The following is a 12,719-nucleotide window of genomic DNA, read 5'->3' on the forward strand; positions in this document are numbered from 1 at the left end:
CTCCCTGAGGCCTGAGTGGCTGAGCGCGAGCCTGGTTCCTCCAGGGCCTCCTCTCATCTCCTGCTTGGGAGCATGGTGTATGGTTATCCGGGTTCAGTTCTCTAAGAGATATTCATAAAGCGCCAGTGACGGGAGGGTCTGTTATCCATGGGCTGCAGCTATGAACAAAACAAGGTTGCTGTCCTCAAGGGGGCTTCCATTGCAGCAGGAGGAGCAGAAATAAGCAGTTCAGTTCAGTCACTCAGTCGTGTATGACTCTTTGCAACGCCATGGACTGCAGCATGCCAGGCTTTCCTGTCCTTCACCAACTCCCGCAGCTTGCTCAAACTCATGTCCATCGAGTCGGTGATGCCATCCAACCATCTCATCCTCTGTCACCCCCTTCTCCTTTGCCTTCAGTCTTTTCCAGCATCAGGGTCTTTTCCAGTGAGTCGGCTCTTCATATCAGGTGGCCAAAGTATTGGAGCTTCAGCTTCAGTCCTTCCAGTAAATGTTCAGGGTTGACTCTGGTTAGGCCCTGTTTTGAAGCCTGTACCTGCCTAAGTAGCAGCTAGGATCCTGATGTTGAGTTGAGTTTCCCATGTGGGGGAAAGGGTCAGAACTCAGGAGAGAAAACGGGACTGATGAGCCTTAGGAAACGTGAATCGTGTTGGCAGATCCTGCAGTGCATGTGATGCTCCTCCACTTCCCGGGCCCTGAGCAACCAGCAGCCGGAGGCAATGCACTTCGGAGATTTGAGCACAGCAAGCTGCTGAGTGAGATGTGGAACAAGGGCATCTGAACGTGGAGGCTCCTCTGGGCTGCATTAATAGAAGCATAGAGCCTAGAGTGAGGGAGGTGATGGTGATGCCCAGTGCTAGTCAGACCATGCTGGGGGTGTTGAATTAAGTCCTGGCTCCAAACCAGCCTGCCACTTACCACTACCTCCCTGGCCTGGAGAAAGCAACTCATGTTCTATGTGCTCCCGTTTCCTGTTTTGAAAAGTAGGGAGAGAAATAGCATCAGCTCATAAAGTTCTTGTGAGAATGAAATAAAACAAGGCATAAATACTAATTAACCAATGAACAGGTGATAAGAGAGACATTGGAGATGGCAAAGAGTGGGACAGAGACCACAGCTAAAGCCTGGAGGAGAAGACATCACTCGGGCAGTGTAGGAGCTGGACAGTGTTGAACTCATTGGAAAGAGCAGGGGTCAGGGGAGGGACTGCCTCTGGAGGTCTGTGCCCGTCATGGGCTGAACACCTCACAGCATCCTCCCTTCTGATCCTCCTGATGCTTCTAAGAGGTATCATTCCCATTGGATAGATGAAAAGCCCAAGGCTCGGAGAGGTCGGGTGACTTGCCTAAGGTCACTCAGCTAGTGAGTTATTACTGTAGACTTGGTCAGTCGGGTCCCAGAGTTCACGGCTAGGGCCAGGGAGTGGTGACCAGTGAGCATACACTTTTGCCATAATGTGAGCAAGAAGTTGACGACAGTACTTTACAGTTGATCTATGACGTCATTGGTCTCCGTACCAACTCTAGGAAGAAACGATAGGTATGTTTATTTCTATCTTCTCCCCCCTTTCCCACTTTAGAGGTGCAGAAGCTAAGGCCTAGGAAAGGCTTCGTGGCTACTAAGAAAGCACAGCTGGCCTGAGTGGAGGCTTGATCCCCATCTCCTGACTTCAAATCCAGAACCCCTTCCCCCTCGGGGAGTTTCCAGTCAAAAGTAGCTTTGCCGTGTCTCTCTTGGGCTACTCTGTCGCCCCTGCCTGGCCTTGGGGTAGGTGTGTTGACACACCCAGAGTTGTGTGTCGGCTCGGTCTGGCACCTACATGGCAGAGGTGCCCTTCCCAAGCTCTGGAGGGGGAAGTGGCTGCCTCCAGCCCCCACACTTCTGCACTCCCTGCAGGCCCCCAACGTGTCCGTGCTGGTGTTCTTCCACAACGCCGCGGAGGGCAAGGGCAGTGGGGACCGGCCGGCAGTGGACGGCTCCTTCTTGGCTGCTGTCGGCAACCTCATCGTGGTCACGGCTAGCTATCGCACGGGCATCTTTGGCTTCCTGAGTTCCGGTGAGTTGCTGGGGTTGGTGGGGACTGCTGACTCCCTGAGCTGAGTGTGTTCTTTGTGTGTGTTTAGTCCTTTCTTCCTAAAACCTCATCCCTTCCTGGCCCCCGGCCCTCCTCCAGCCCACTGAGTGGGCAGTGGTACAGCCAGTCCCTTCATGAGACGCTCCAGCCATGCTGATGCTGATGCCCGTAGGTCACAGTTGCCACTGATGATACTCACCACGTGTCTGAAGCTGTTCCAAGTACCTTAACATGTTTTGTCTTGTGATATTAATACCTCTGTGTGTGCGCTTATGCATATTGAGACCCCAGAGGGCTAGACTCTTGCTCAGGCTCACATGGTCAGGAAAAGGCAGAGCCAGGATTCACCACCAGGGTCCACCTGCCCTGGAGATGCAAAGGGATGGATCAGAGCTCTGGGACCCTCAAAGAGCTGTTTCCTGGAGTAAGGGCTGCATAGACAGTGATTTCCATCATCACCATCAACTTCTGGCCTGCCTCCTTTACAGTCACAGACCTTGTATCCCTCAGGTTACACCCTCCACCTTCCGCACCAGCCCCCAGGGCAGAATTGAGGCTTGGACCAATCCCAGCATCACCCACCCACGTATTTTCCTCCATCTCCACCCCAACCCCACTCCCCCCAACCCCACCCCATCTCCAGTGGTAGAGCAGTTGTTTGTTAGGCAGCTCTGGTGGAGGGCAGACGTCCTGGTCTGGGAATCCGAAAAGCTAAGTGTTGTCTGTCTGACCTTGGACAAAACCCTCCCTTTCTCCAAGTCTCAGTTTTCTCCTCTGTAAAATGGGAGTAATTTTAACCCAACTTCCAAAGTCACTGTGAGACTCATGCGAGGTGTTACATGTGAAGGGTCTCCAGAGGCTGTGATGGGCTTTATGTGTCCTCAAGGACAGCGCTGAGCATCATCTCTGTTCTCCGGGGATTTCATTTAAGACCTGGGATGTCTTGCGTGATTGATATGGCTGGGCGGGTGGGAGGTAACGTGGCCGGAACCACGGCTTCTCCAGAGCGTGGGTGAGTGAGGCATGCGTCCAGCATGAGCAGAACCTCAGGGGCGCTGGGGGATAGGGCTGGGTGGACCACAGGACTAGGGGCCTTGAGTGTCATAATGAAGACTTTAGGTTTGCATAGCAGACATGAAATAGGCAACAAGTTAAGGCCACATGTGACCAGTGCCAATGAGGGAAGTGTGGCTGATGAACCAATTTCAGGCTTTCTTTCGGGGAGGCAGCGGCAGCTGCTAGAGCACTGAGCACTCCTGCTGGATTTTCTTTCGTCTTTTCAAAAACATGGCTGATGACTCTGTTAATCAGGAGCTCCTTTTGCTAAAGAGATGGTGAAACTCAGAAGCAGCCTGTGGGGCCCGCTCGGGTGGGGCTTTCCACAGACCTGGCTGACTCCGGCTCAGAGCTTTTCCAGACAGAAGAGAATTTCCATATGCTACCCGTCGGTGAAGGGGCAGGCTTATGATTTCATGGGCTGTAATCTATGGAGAATTTCGCAGGCTTCTGGAAAGGCGAGCTCATTTCTGGGAGCAGTGTCGGGGGAGGCAGAGAACACCCACCCCTTCTCACTCCCGGCTTGCAACACTGCCTGTTCCTCTGCTTAAAGCAGTGCTGTCAGGAAAAGAGAGAGAGAGACGCTCACCCAGCTCCTGTGTCTCTACCAGACGTCTTTCCCAGATGACGTTATTTCAGTCTCCAGGCACCTCCATGAGGTCAGCACAGTGTGGCCATTTCACAGAGGAAAGCACGGGGCTTAGAGAGGTCAAGGGACTTTCTGCCTCACTTCTGAGTGTGTGTGCTCAGTCGCTCAGTCATGTCCCAATCTCTGTAGCCCCATGGACTGTAGCCAGCCAGGCTCCTCTGTCCATGGGATTCTCCAGGCAAGAATACTGGAGTCTGTTGCCATTTCCTATTCAGGGGATCTTCCTGACCCCAGGGATCAAATCCACATGTCTAGCATATACTGCACTGGCAGGTGGATTCTTTACCCCCTCATGCTCTTGGTGCCTCAGAGGGTAAAGAATATTCCTAGAATGCAGGAGACCTGGGTTCAGTCCCTGCACATCTCATCCATCCTTGGCTGCTTGCCTTTCATGAGATCAAGCGTGTGAAGGCAAACATCTGGAAGCTTACTGGCATCTTACAGGGGCTCACAAGGGTTAACAAACCCTTTCCTTTCCCTGGCAGGGCCTCCGTAAGTGAGGGCTCTCTGCAGCCATGTCCGGGCCCTGCATCTGGCCAGCAGCAGCCCCAGCAGTTACTGAGTCATGCCGAGTTGCCACTTCATGTACTTTATCTCGTGTGATGAATGCAGGAGGCATCTGCTGTTGTAGCTCAGAGTGAAGATAATCTCCTGAGAGCTCCAGACTCCAGAGGCACATTAAGAAAGAGATGGGAGAGAGATGAAAACAGAAACTGATGTTAGCTCTGTGGCCGACTAGACAAACTCGTGTTCTCTGAGAAAAAAGCCCAAACTCAACAGTACTTAGAAGGAGCATGGGTCCTGGTGAAGAGCAGGTGGAAAGGAAGTGAAGGGGTCCCCCGCCTGGATCTCACAGGCAGGACAGACCCCGCCAGCATGGGGCACAGTGATTACCCTCCTCTCCCTGGCAAAGCAATGCAGTGAGGGGACCCGGGGCCAGTGGCCTGCAGGGTCAGAGGAGTGGGTGGACCATGGCCCTCAGGTCTTCTGCAGGGTGTGGGAACAGAGGAAGTGTGCTTTGGCCTGGGAGCCAGACCGAAGGCCAGGCCCCATAATCTGCCCATCACCCCATCATCCTGGGGTCACTCAGAGCTTCCCCTTAGAGCCTCCGCTCTGAGAGGTCTGCTCCCCTTGTGACCAGAAGAACAGGCCTGGAGTCCTGCTCCATCAAAGGTGGAACTTCTGCTGCTGAAGACAAGGTAGACCCTACAAAGGGCATCTGTGAGATAATAGCTGGACCTAAACCTGTTTTATTTTATTTAAGAAAAGACAAGCAACTTCTAGAGTGCTTTATACCAGGTTCTGCATCATTTTGTTCCTTTTACACATCTTAACAAATTCAATCATCATAACAATCTGTTGAGGTTGGTACTATTATTATCCCATTTTACAGAAGGAGAAAGTCAAGTCACATTAAGTAATTCGTCCAGGGCCCCACAGAGCTTGTAGGGGATAGAGCGAGACCAGTGCCTGACTGGTCTGGCTCCATAACCCACCTGTAAAGACCATGCACCATGATCCCTTTTATTGATGGCCATCAACAAGAACTGGGGGAGGAAATGCTGTGAGCCCAGCTGAGGAGCTTTAGAAAGATAACTGAATAAATCAAATGAGCAAACAAGAGCCAATTAGACCGTGAGGGAACAACTGAATGTTTGCTGATGTGTTTTGACCAGAGAGTGGGTAGAACAGAGCTGGAGGATTAGATCGGGGTGGGGTGAGGCAGTTGGAGAGGCGCATCATCACCTTTGTCCAGAGATCGTCCACTCACATCCTGGACTCCCTCCTGGACTGTACGTGCCTGGCCAGCAGAGAGCAGCCCTGTCCAGTTTCATGCCCCCAGCAACACTGCTTTCTGCATGTTTGTGGCGGGGCTGAGCCAGCTGAGACCGGAGCTCAGCCCTGAAGATGAAGAGAATGGAGCTCAGCCAAGACCAGACTGTAGGGTGGTGAGCACAGGCAATGAGTAGACCCTGATGTCTGGACTAGGACGGGTGTTGGAAGGTGAAGGGAACCCAGACTGCTCAGATGGGCTGAAGTTAATCTTGCTGCTACTGCTTAGTCGCTTCAGTTGTGTCCAACTTTTTGAGACACTCCCCCTGCCCCACCCATGGACTGTAGCCCACCAGGCTCCTCTGTCCATAGAATTCTCCAAGCAAGAATACTGGAGTGGGTATGGGTTGCCATACCCTCTCCAGGGGATCTTCCCAACCCAGGGATTGAACCCCGGTCTCCTGCATTGCAGGCAGATTCTTTACCAGCTGAGCCACCAGGGAAGCCTGAAGTTAATCTTAGAGGGGAGAAAAAGCCAGGAAGAAGTTAGACTTGATGCAGCAGGAATGAAGGCGTTATGAAGGCTTCTGAGCAGAGAAAGTTCCATAAAAAGAGTTCCTAAAATTTTTAATGAAAATAACAGAGCGCCTTGCACACCATAGTTTTTTTTTTTTTTAACAAATGTTTGCTGTATTGAATGTTAGGACAAAAAGTACCGAGTGTGTGTTAGATTGAAGTGCCAATGCTATCTCAAATTTGCTTCTAGGGAACTTCCCTGGCAGCCCAGTGGTTAAGACTTCGCCTTCCCGTGCAGGGAGGGTGGGTTCCTTCCCTGATCAGGGAGCTAAGATCGCATACGCTTTGTGGCCAGAAAACCAAAACATAAAACAGAAACAATATTGTAACAAATTCAATAAAGACTTTGGTCCACATTAAAAAAAAAATCTGAAAGAAAATTTATTTCTTGCAACTAAACAAACTCTTTCCCTTCCAAGTCTCAGGTTCCACTAGGGAGTAAAAGGGTTGAGCTAGACCATCTCAGATTAGCTAGTTGGCTGCTCCCTGTAGAGTCCTGGAGGCTGTCTGCCCTGAGGGCGGAGACCTTGTCTGTCTTGCTCTCTGCACTACTTAGCAAGGTGCTGACATAAGGTGAAGCCCAGTTCAGACTTGCTTCCTGAAAGCACCCTCATCTCTGACTTCCTAGGGGTCTGTAGATCCCAGGATGTCAGCGTTGTCAGTGGGAAGCTGGTAAGTGGGGGCCTGGGAGTCAGGGACAGTGCTGTGCCTCTACATTGTCCCTGGAAATGCAGGCCGTGGGCGTCACTTCCCAGACTGGGTCTTGTTCAGCTGCTGCCCAGCCTTCCTGCCCTCCCTGAGACCTTGGAAACAAGCAGAATGTGTCTGCAATCCAGAAAAGCCCACAGAGAGGAGGGTGCCAATGGCTTCACTAAACCCAGAACATGAAATGTGTTTGTAGAAATTGTGAGTGTCTCCCCAGCTGGAGGAGTAATTCGAACCGTTATGTCCACTGACCTGGTGTTCTCGTCAGCTCTTTGTGAACACCGGGCTGGGGAATCAGGATACAAGGTCTTGCTACGTTTCTATCTGGGAAAATGGGTTTTTGTTGATAGTTTCTCACATGATACTGAATCATGTTCATCGTAAGTGTAGTCATTTCATTCACTTAACATTTCATAAGGACCGACTGCATGCCACTGGTTTTAGTGGAGGGCAGAGTCTAGCAGGAGACTCCACATTGATAAGTACTCTGAAAGGGGACCCTCACTTCCCCCGAGGCTGCCTGTGAATTGATGGTTTAGCTCAGACTCAGAGGATGACTGGGTCAGAGGTCAGAGCTAGGGCAGGTCAAGGGCAGAGGGAGGGGTCTGGGTGGAGGAGGTCACATGTGCCGAGCCCAGGGTTGGGGAGGGGAGGGCTGCTGTGTTTGAGCATCTGACGGGGAGCCTGGGTGGCTGTGGCACAGGACGGGGGGAGACAAAGAGAGATGTGCCCCAAGAGATGGATGACCCGGTCCTGGGGGGCTTGGAATGCACAAGAAGAATTGAAATGGTGCCCTAAGGACCATGAGATGAGATGGGAGACTTTACATAGGATGGGGCAGTGTATGTGTGTGTGTGTGTACATTGATGTATGTGTGTTTGTGTGTGTGTACATTGGTGTGTGTGTGTTTCAGAGAGAGAGATAATCAAAATTACAATTTAGAAGATCACTCTGGATGCACACGGAAAATTCAGGGGCTGGAGGAGTATGTGGATACAGGAGGCCAGTGAACAGCTCTAGGAGAGAGAGGGCAGAGATCAGTGGGGGAACACTCACCACACCAGGGAAGTGGGGAGGAGGGGAATGCAGCTGCAAGAGGAGTCTGGGAAGACCCACGAGCTTGTGCAGGAGAGGAGTGGGTGGGTGTGGCTGGGTTTGAGGGAGAAGGTAAGAAACTCGGGAGAAGCTGCTGGTAGGGCGCTCAGGAGACTTAGAATCGATTCCCTTTGGGACTGAATGGACCTGAGGTGCCCAAGAGACAGCCTCTTGGAGGAACGTGAGGGACCTGGGCCTGGAGAGTGCTCTGGGCAGTGACGTTGTCCTGAGAGTCAGCTGCATGTAGGCGGTGGTTGAAGCCAAGGTCTGCCAGAGAAAAAGGGCGTGAGCCTCGGCTTGGACCTCCAGGGTCCTTAGTGGTGTAGACTAAAGTCCACTCAATTCAGAAGATGGCCATGGGGACTGGGCATGGAGTGTCTCAAATGCCAAGGAGAAGAATGTTCTGGCTGTTATGTTTTCTTGTGTCCGAATCATTCCATTTTTAAAAAGTGCTGAGCTTTCAGTAAATATTTACTGGGGACTTCCCTGGTGGTCCAGTGGATAAAACTTCGCCTTCCAATGCAGGAAGTGCAGGTTCGATCTCTCTTCAGGGAGCTAACATGCCTTGCAGCCAAGAAGTCAAAATATACAACAGAAGCAATATTGCAAAAAATTCAGTAAAGACTTTAAACATGGTCCTCATCAAAAAGAAACCTAAAAATAAATACAAAATATTTCCTGAATTATATGAAAAAAAAAGATCAGCTCTACTGAGTGCTGCTGAAGGTCATGGAAGGTGGTGGAAAGGGGTGAGACTGACAGCCTCAGGCTGGCCTGGCCTTCCTCCTGGGGAAGAGACATGGAGAGTCAGAGGCAGTCAGGGAGAATCTGGGGCAAGAAGCTCAGCTCCTTTTCGCTGGATGTGCCAAACGGGGGCTCTGAACATGAGTTGCCTCTCATCTGAGCAGTCACCCCCTCTAGGACGGGGAAGCCTTAGTCCACAGACGTGGAAGCCTTAGTCCACAGACATGGAGGGACGTGTCCACTGTCTCCTAGTTGGCAAAGGCTGATGGGAAAATCCCAGCTGGATGGGCCTGATTCCAGAGCCCAGGCTCTCCCACAGAATAGAGAAACCACAGTCCTAACCTGGGTGGATAGGAGTCCAGGTCCCCACAGGTGCCACGTGCGTGATTGGCTGCATCCAGGGTGCAGGATCACAGAGGGTTAAAGGCTTTCCTCTTTCTTAAGGGTCCAGCGAGCTGAGCGGCAACTGGGGGCTGCTGGACCAGGTGGTGGCTCTGACATGGGTGCAGACCCACATCCGAGCATTTGGAGGGGACCCTCGGCGCGTGACACTGGCAGCAGACCGTGGCGGAGCCGACGTGGCCAGCATCCACCTCGTAACCACCAGGGCCGCCAACTCCAGACTCTTCCGGAGAGCTGTGCTGATGGTGAGCTGCCCGCTCTGTCTTCAGTCTTGCTGAAGGTGGTCCTTCCTTCCCCCACCTGGCTTCGATTGCTTGGATTTCCTTTTTCCATAGTTCTGAATGGGTGTCCTGCCCATGGCCATCCTTCTACGCATATGTGAGCCAGGATGTTACTGGCTACTCATAGCTACTTGTAGCTAAAGTACTAATCATGTAGACAGGGTAGTGTTAATGATGATGATGATGGTGGTGGTGGTGAAAATGATGATGATAGTGATATGATAATGATAGGGATGGAATAATTATGGTGGAGGAAACCACCTGTTGACCATAGCATAAGCTCTGTTGGCTGTTCTGATTAGCTTCTAATTTTATTGAATGTCCAACTGGTGCCAGGTACTATGCTCATTGCTGGAAATGCCTTACTACATGATATGTGTCCTAGTTTTTCAGGAAGCTTGTAGTTTACTTGAGAGAGAGAAGACAGACACTTAAGGCAGCTATTTAAAAGAGAGTCTTATGGCAGCTCAGAGAGAAGCCCCGACCAAGCTCAGGGAGGATGGAGTGCCCTGGGAGAGGGACTGTGCACGCTGATGCTGCAGGCTGTATTGGCACGCAACCAGAGTCCTGGTATCAAGGGCTCCTCGCTGGGATCTGCCCATCATGCAATGCGGCTGGAGGGCAGGGTCTGCCTGGACCGTGGAGTGGAGGCTGGGAGGCAGAGAGCAGCCAGACTGCGCTGAACACCTTCGGTTTTATCCTGAGTGCATGTGAGCCGTTGATGGCTTTTGTTTGTTTGCTGGTTTGGTTTCCCATCTTAACCATTACTAAGCGTACCATTCACTGGCATTAAGTACGTTCACAACATTGTGTGACCATCAGTATTAATCGTCAGCAGCACCTTTTTATTATTCCAAACAGAGAGTCTGCACCTATTAAGCACCATCTCCCCACTCTCTTTTCCTCCCAGCCCCTGGTAACCTCTATTCTACTTTCTGTCTTCTGTGAATTTGCCCACTCTAATACGAATTTATCTCACGTTGGCGGAACCCTATGAGATCTGTCCTTTTGTAACTGGCTTATTTCACTTAGCATAACATCCTCAATGTTCATCCACATTGTAGCATGCATCAGAATTTCATTGACTTTTAAGGCTGAGTGATGTTGCATTGTGTGTGTACACCATGCTTTGTTGATCCATTTGTCTCCTGATTGACATTTGGGTTGCTTCCCCCTTTTGGCTACTGGCAATAAGTGCTACTGTGAACACTCTCTTACCATCGAAGGGTCAGACTTCTAGAGCTTGGTGGAGGATGCGTGTAAAGGGGCAGTGCTGGAGGAAAAGAAAGCAGTGAGGGGACTATTAAGTGACACAAAGGAAAGAGCAATGGAAAACTGTCAGGGCCAGAGACATGGACCACCTGGCGATTCTAAGGCCATCAAACCACAGGCAGCTCTGTCCAGCCTTCCTGGGATCCAAACCCATGACCACAAGGATGGCAGAGAAGTGTCAATGTCAGAGGGCACAGTTGAGGCCGGATGGGCATTGTCTCTGCCCTGAAAGGGAGCAGTGCCTCCTGCCGCTTTATCTCTCTCCTGCAGCCACGGAGCCGTCTAGTATTCATTGAAAAGTCTGTGCTCTATTCAGCCTCTTACAGGTGGTTTCCTCTGCCTGAAATGCTTTTCTCCCATCGTTCTCTTTCCTGACCTACTCGTCTTTCAGGGACTCCTTCCAGACTTTCCAGCCTCGGGTTGGGCCCCCTTCCTGTGGCCGCTGCCACCTATAAATCTTATCCAGCCTTTCTCCCGCTCCCCACAGTGCAGAATTACTCTTCCTGTTACGTGGGTCTCTCCCACAGACTGTCAACTCCAGGACAGCAGGGGACAGCGGCGCCCGCCTCTCCACAGAGCCCAGGGCACCCAACACTGCTGTGTTGTGGTCAATGCTCCGTGATTAACACACAGCCAGTGAAGGAGCTGGCTCGTGAACCTGGGTAGGGGGGTGGTGGTGTGTGTCCTGGGACCTACAGGCTGGTCCCGTTCCCTTTCTCCCACCTCTTTCTTGTGTTTCTTATCCCCCTCCATAGGGGGTCCATCTGAGTGGCAGGACACCTGAGCACAAACATCTTGCAGTTTCTGGGATTGAAAGCAGACCTTCCTGACTTTGAGTTGATCCCAAAGGGATTCCCCCCAGGGCCCTCTCAGAAACCAGACACTAGAGGGGACCCAGAGGACACCAAAAATACCTTCCAGTAGGCCCAGAAGGCAGAATTTTCCTTTTAAAAGTTCTGGAGGGTTTAGATGTTTGGGGAATTTCAAAAACGAATCTGTTTTAACAAATGGTAGTGTATTTAAAAATAAACCCTCCTTCTGTTTTAGTCATTTAGAGACAGCTTTTACAACTGTTCCCCGCAGTCTTTGGGATGCGTGTGAAATTATTTGGAACTGAGAGAACTAAAATACTTCAATATATTAGCAATTCCTTCAACGTGCTCTCTACCAACAGATGTTTGGGGGAATGAAAGAGAGGTGGTGATATATTCTTGGATAAAATCTTCAGTCTTTCTGCAAATCTTAGGGCCAGAACTATTGAAATTTGAACGAGACAGACTCCTGTGATAATTAATAGCTTATATATATTTGTTTAGCATGTGTGGGGCCATAAATCCGTTTCAATACCTGATCTCATAGGTTCCTGACATTGATTTGCAAGGGACATTTGTTTTGTTTCTAACCTAGACATGAGAAAGCCAAGTCCCAGAGATGTTTAGTGACCTGCTAAAGAACAGTCAGTCAAGAAGACACTGCATTAGGGGCTGGAACCTGTGAAACCAAATCCTGTGTTCTTCCACACTGTGAGAATGTTTCTCCAAGAGCCTGGGACTCATTCAGGGTCTCAATGTGTCAGAGAAAGAGCCTAGAATCAGACAAGCTTGCATTAAAATGCTGGCCTTGGGTGAAACCCTTTACCGGCTTCATGAATAAAATGGGTGTGGTTTATTCTGTCTCCTGAGGACTCGAGGAGTCACGATATAAGGTTTGTAAAGTGTGCTGCACCCTGTAGGAACTTAAGAAACCCAGTTCCCCATGTCCGATGCCAAGCAAAGGTAATTCCAAACAAAAGCAGGTCGGGAGGTGGGAGGTTTCACCTGCCCTCCTGGGAGGTTGAAGAAGGAAGGGGAAGCCATGTTGCAAGCCTGAATTCTGTGGCATTGACCCCTTGGCCAGTTTTAAGAGAAGGTAGAAGAGGTCATGTCCTCCACGCTATGATTTATACGACTTAGAAGACATTTCCATGGCTTTCCTACAACATTGCCCCAATTCTGCATTCCTCAGAGTGAGCTCCAGGCCCCAGGAATTGGCCTCACACTAAATTTTCCTTTCTCCTTTCCCACACAAACCCTACAGACTAGGCTCACTAGCT

At 50.8% G+C, this 12,719-nt stretch overlaps 1 protein-coding gene across 1 annotated transcript in view; it reads left to right on the forward strand.

Annotated features, from left to right (window-relative positions):
• Nucleotides 1–12,719, forward strand: part of TG (thyroglobulin) — a 240,153-nt gene that overhangs the window by 123,870 nt on the left and 103,564 nt on the right. Inside the window, exons 40-41 of the mRNA XM_081503609.1 lie at nucleotides 1,897–2,056; nucleotides 9,117–9,319. Coding sequence (XP_081359735.1) covers nucleotides 1,897–2,056; nucleotides 9,117–9,319 — 363 coding nt within the window. The remainder of the gene's footprint in view (nucleotides 1–1,896; nucleotides 2,057–9,116; nucleotides 9,320–12,719) is intronic.

Source organism: Giraffa tippelskirchi, chromosome 6, assembly GCF_054371585.1.
Source record: "Giraffa tippelskirchi isolate mGirTip1 chromosome 6, T2T-mGirTip1v1.2.pri, whole genome shotgun sequence".
In the NCBI taxonomy this organism is placed as follows: Eukaryota; Metazoa; Chordata; class Mammalia; order Artiodactyla; family Giraffidae; genus Giraffa; species Giraffa tippelskirchi.